This window comes from Triticum dicoccoides, chromosome 7A, assembly GCF_002162155.2.
Source record: "Triticum dicoccoides isolate Atlit2015 ecotype Zavitan chromosome 7A, WEW_v2.0, whole genome shotgun sequence".
Lineage (NCBI taxonomy): Eukaryota > Viridiplantae > Streptophyta > Magnoliopsida > Poales > Poaceae > Triticum > Triticum dicoccoides.
In genome coordinates, this window is record NC_041392.1 from 684,973,065 (window position 1) to 684,975,103 (window position 2,039).

Sequence of the window (2,039 nt, forward strand, 5' to 3'; positions counted from 1 at the left end):
GATCACCTAATTATCCCTGTAAACCTTGAGGCAATCTAATAAAGTGTGGTTTACTGCTAAAGATTCTGTAATTTCACAACAAAAAAAGCTGATATTTCTTTTTGCTACACAACACACACACAGTCTGGTGTATATTTCGCCCGCTAGGTTCTGAGGATGTCTTCAAGCAACCGAATGACGCTTGCAACTGGTATCTCTTCAGGACCATTGAATCTGGCACTGACGGCCCAGATGCGCATGGTCTGAGAATCACAGGGCAGAGCGCAGTTGACAAACACGTGACCCTCCTTATCCATTAGTGACGCGGCGCCTTCTCGTTCGAGGGAGCTGCCGTGACCGGGAGGAAGCAAGGAGGCGAAGGAGCCACAGCAGCCATGGCTCCCGCCACTTCCACCTCGCCGCTATCCCGCCTCCTGCTCAGCCTCCCGAAGCCCAACGCCCAGCCGCCCCTGTGCGCCAAGCCGCCGAGCGCGGACTCCGGCGCGGGCGCCACCAGCAAGAACCTCGTCCTCCGCCGGCGCGAGGCCGCGGCAGCCGTCCTATCCGCCGCTCTCCTCACACGCGTCCTCCCCGCAGCGGCCGCGGCAGATGAGTGCGCGCTCGAGGCGACCCCCTCGGGCCTCGCCTTCTGCGACCGCGTCGTCGGCACCGGCGCCGAGGCCGTCAAAGGCCAGCTCATCAAGGTCAGTCGAATTCGAGCCCAACCTCCGCCACAGTGATTAATTAAGTTCTTGATGCACGCGCTGGCTTAGCGTAGTTCCGGTAGTAGTCGCGGGCTGCACGCTGACCGGTTTCGTCGTGGTTTGGCCATGGCGTGGCGCGCGCACTGCAGGCGCACTACCGGGGGATGCTGGAGGACGGCACGGTGTTCGACAGCAGCTACGGCCGCGGGAGGCCGCTGACCATCATGGTGGGCGTGGGGGAGGTGATCAAGGGGTGGGACCTGTGCCTCGCCGGCGGCGAAGGGATCCCGCCGATGAGAGTCGGTACGCGACGCCTCAGCCGAGCTCACGTCGTTCTGCTCTGAACTGAATTCCCCGGTGTGAGTCGGTGCTCTGGTGTGGTTTTTCAGGTGGGAAACGGAGCCTGAGGCTGCCGCCGGAGCTGGCCTACGGGGAGAAGGGGGCCGGGTGCAGGGGGTGGGAGCCCACCTCGTGCGTCATCCCGCCCAACTCCACGCTCCTCTTCGACGTCGAGTACGTCGGCAGGGCATCCTCCTGATCGACCTATCCATCTATGAGTCCATGATCAGGCCTTGTATATGCCATCAGTTCGTACTAGAGGATTCATCGATTGATCGATCGACATTATATGTGGAGCGAGCAAAGACCGTGAATCCTGAGATCAATATGTACAACCTATTCTATTTCTATGATCCACGAGTTTATGCATATACGAAACACTTTACCAGGTTTTCGCCAGGTAGTGCAACGAGCCGATACCGATTGCGGGTGCGCGCAGTGGGCTTTTTGGTAATCTGGATGGTGCTCTTTCCCTTTTCCGCACCCTGTATGTATGTAACGTTTTGCCAAACTGTTGTATTTTCGGTATGATAAGTAATGAAAAGAGGGGGAGCCTTGTTCCACAAAAGGATTATACAACACTCTAAAGGGGACTATAATCAACCAGAGGCACATTTAGTGTCTCTCCTGAACTTAGCCTCTATGTTTCATCGCCTACTTGGGCGAACGGCCATCCACTGCCTCCTTCTCCCATTCCGTCCGACCCATTTCCTCCCATCGCCAGCGGCGCCGGTGTTATGGCGACGACAATGGTGCTGAGTTTGGTGGGTGAGAGGTATGGGTCTTATCTTGGTTATCAGTAGACATGTGGTGCCATACTAGTGACCGGAGCCACACCGATGCCCAGTAAATCTCGTTACATGGTTATTTGGGTTACTATCGCTACCGGAGGCAGTGGATAGCGTCTGTGGTGGATCTCCTATTGATCTGTGGGCAAGCTCATGAAACACATCTAGTGGTGCATCTTGTTTGCAAATCTAAAGATGTTCCTCAGAGTAATAGTTTTATTGAGAAAGA

General features: G+C 56.0%; 1 protein-coding gene across 1 annotated transcript; it reads left to right on the forward strand.

The window, feature by feature from the left end:
- The first annotated feature begins 284 nt into the window (after window positions 1–284).
- Window positions 285–1,582, forward strand: LOC119331229 (peptidyl-prolyl cis-trans isomerase FKBP13, chloroplastic-like). The gene is made up of 3 exons (XM_037604403.1): window positions 285–683; window positions 833–986; window positions 1,073–1,582. The coding sequence occupies exons 1-3, from the start codon at window positions 375–377 to the stop codon at window positions 1,219–1,221; spliced, it is 612 nt and encodes a 203-aa protein (XP_037460300.1). The 5' UTR covers window positions 285–374; the 3' UTR covers window positions 1,222–1,582.
- The last annotated feature ends 457 nt before the right edge of the window (window positions 1,583–2,039 follow it).